At 39.1% G+C, this 1,674-nt stretch overlaps 1 gene segment (V, D, J or C); it reads left to right on the top strand.

Annotated features, from left to right (window-relative positions):
- The window catches only part of LOC116982414, a 13,240-nt gene extending 11,972 nt beyond the window's left edge, over window positions 1-1,268 (top strand). Inside the window, 2 exon segments of the C gene segment in view lie at window positions 549-676; window positions 811-1,268. Coding sequence covers window positions 549-676; window positions 811-819 — 137 coding nt within the window.
- The last annotated feature ends 406 nt before the right edge of the window (window positions 1,269-1,674 follow it).

Below are 1,674 nucleotides of genomic sequence, written 5' to 3'. Positions count from 1 at the left end.
CTAAGTATAACCGTAGATCTTTCATGCTCCATATTTTACACTAGAAATATAATGCCTATCCTCCATCTCCTAACCGAAAACAGGATACATCAGACAACAGGATTCTAATGTGGGAATTATGGCACATTATTGGGAGCCAATGTTTGCATTCAGTGAGTTCCTTCACCGAGCTCCGGTCACCATCTCCAAATACAGGGTTATCTGAAAACATTGTAAGCAATAACCAGCTCCAAGTTTTATACCATCCCGGTTAGTAAAATATATTAATGGGAAGCGGACGTTTATAGAATGAGTAATGAATCCCAGAAATATGCATACACATTGCTTTCCCCAAAACTATTCATAAACGGCTGTTTATTAGCAGCTGTGTCTACAAGTGGCCATGGTTGTGGATACAATTGTTGAGGTTGGATGATCACCTCAACGTAAAAACAGCTCATAGGAAATTAATATTCCTAATATTAATATCCCTATTATTTGGGTAAATAATAAATACAATACAATGATTAGAATATATTGTGAACGTCTTCGCGTTCTGCTTTGCGTAGATTACGCCGACAACGTTCCTCTAGAGGACTATGAGGAAGACAGAGACAATATCTGGACAACCGCTTCCACATTCATTATCTTGTTCTTCCTGAGCATTTCCTACGGTGCTGCCGTAACTCTGGTGAAGGTGAGTCCATTGCACTTACTTTTCCACCTGATTGAAGAGTACGGCAAAATAGCGATTGTCCTACTCATTGGATGTCTTGGCATCTTAGTCACAGACTGCTAATACACTTTCATATTCTCTCCCTCTCTTTACAGGTCAAGTGACGATTGAATGGTGAAAACCGCGCATTTATCTGACCGGTCTATGGACGTCGTTGTAACCAAGGGAAATGTTTAAATCAGAAGCGGACAATGTCATAAACAATAGTTTATTCTGTCTATCTGACTTGTTTGATATTGCCTAGTTACCTTTAGTATAGCGTTAATGTATCAAAATATTTTAATCGTAATTTGAATATCATGTGAAAATAAGTCAATTTTCTCAAACGGTAGACGTTTCTTTTCTTCTTTTTATCTTTTTTTCTATACATTCTCTTTTGCTTTAGCATGGGCCATATTTGTGTCCATGTTGAATGCCGTTGTATAGAAAGTCGGGAACGCTGTTTGTGTGAGATCGTAATCTTCATGTTACATTCAGACACACTATCTATGCCTGTCATTATTCTAACAACTTCTACCGTGTCCCACTTCAACCACCGACGCGCCAAATAAAACAATCCTTGTTTGCCATCCTCTAACCCGGGCTGCAGCATTCTAGTAAACCTCTTCTGCATCTTCTCCAAAGCCTCTACATTATCCCCTCCAAGGGACACCTGACCTCCACACTTTACTCCAAGTGCGGCCTAACCGAAGGCCTGTAAATAAATGTAATGTAAATGCATGTGTAAATACATAACCCAACAATCCAACGCGTGTGCACATATGAGCAAATATCTATTAACTCCTTTTCTGCTCAATTGTCCTTTCCTTAATTCAGAGCTAACCTTTGACTCTCGAGCCACATGTTCAATGTACCTGGTCTCAGTGTGGAATTCAGTTGTATTCACCACTTCGTGTTATGCTTTTAAAAAGGTCTCTGTAATGTGTTTCTGTTAAATCACAAATAAAAGCGGAACTACA

Source organism: Amblyraja radiata, chromosome 17 (assembly GCF_010909765.2).
Source record: "Amblyraja radiata isolate CabotCenter1 chromosome 17, sAmbRad1.1.pri, whole genome shotgun sequence".
NCBI classification, from domain to species: domain Eukaryota; kingdom Metazoa; phylum Chordata; class Chondrichthyes; order Rajiformes; family Rajidae; genus Amblyraja; species Amblyraja radiata.
The sequence above is the reverse complement of the archived record's forward strand: the minus strand, read 5'-3'. Positions and strand labels throughout refer to the sequence as shown.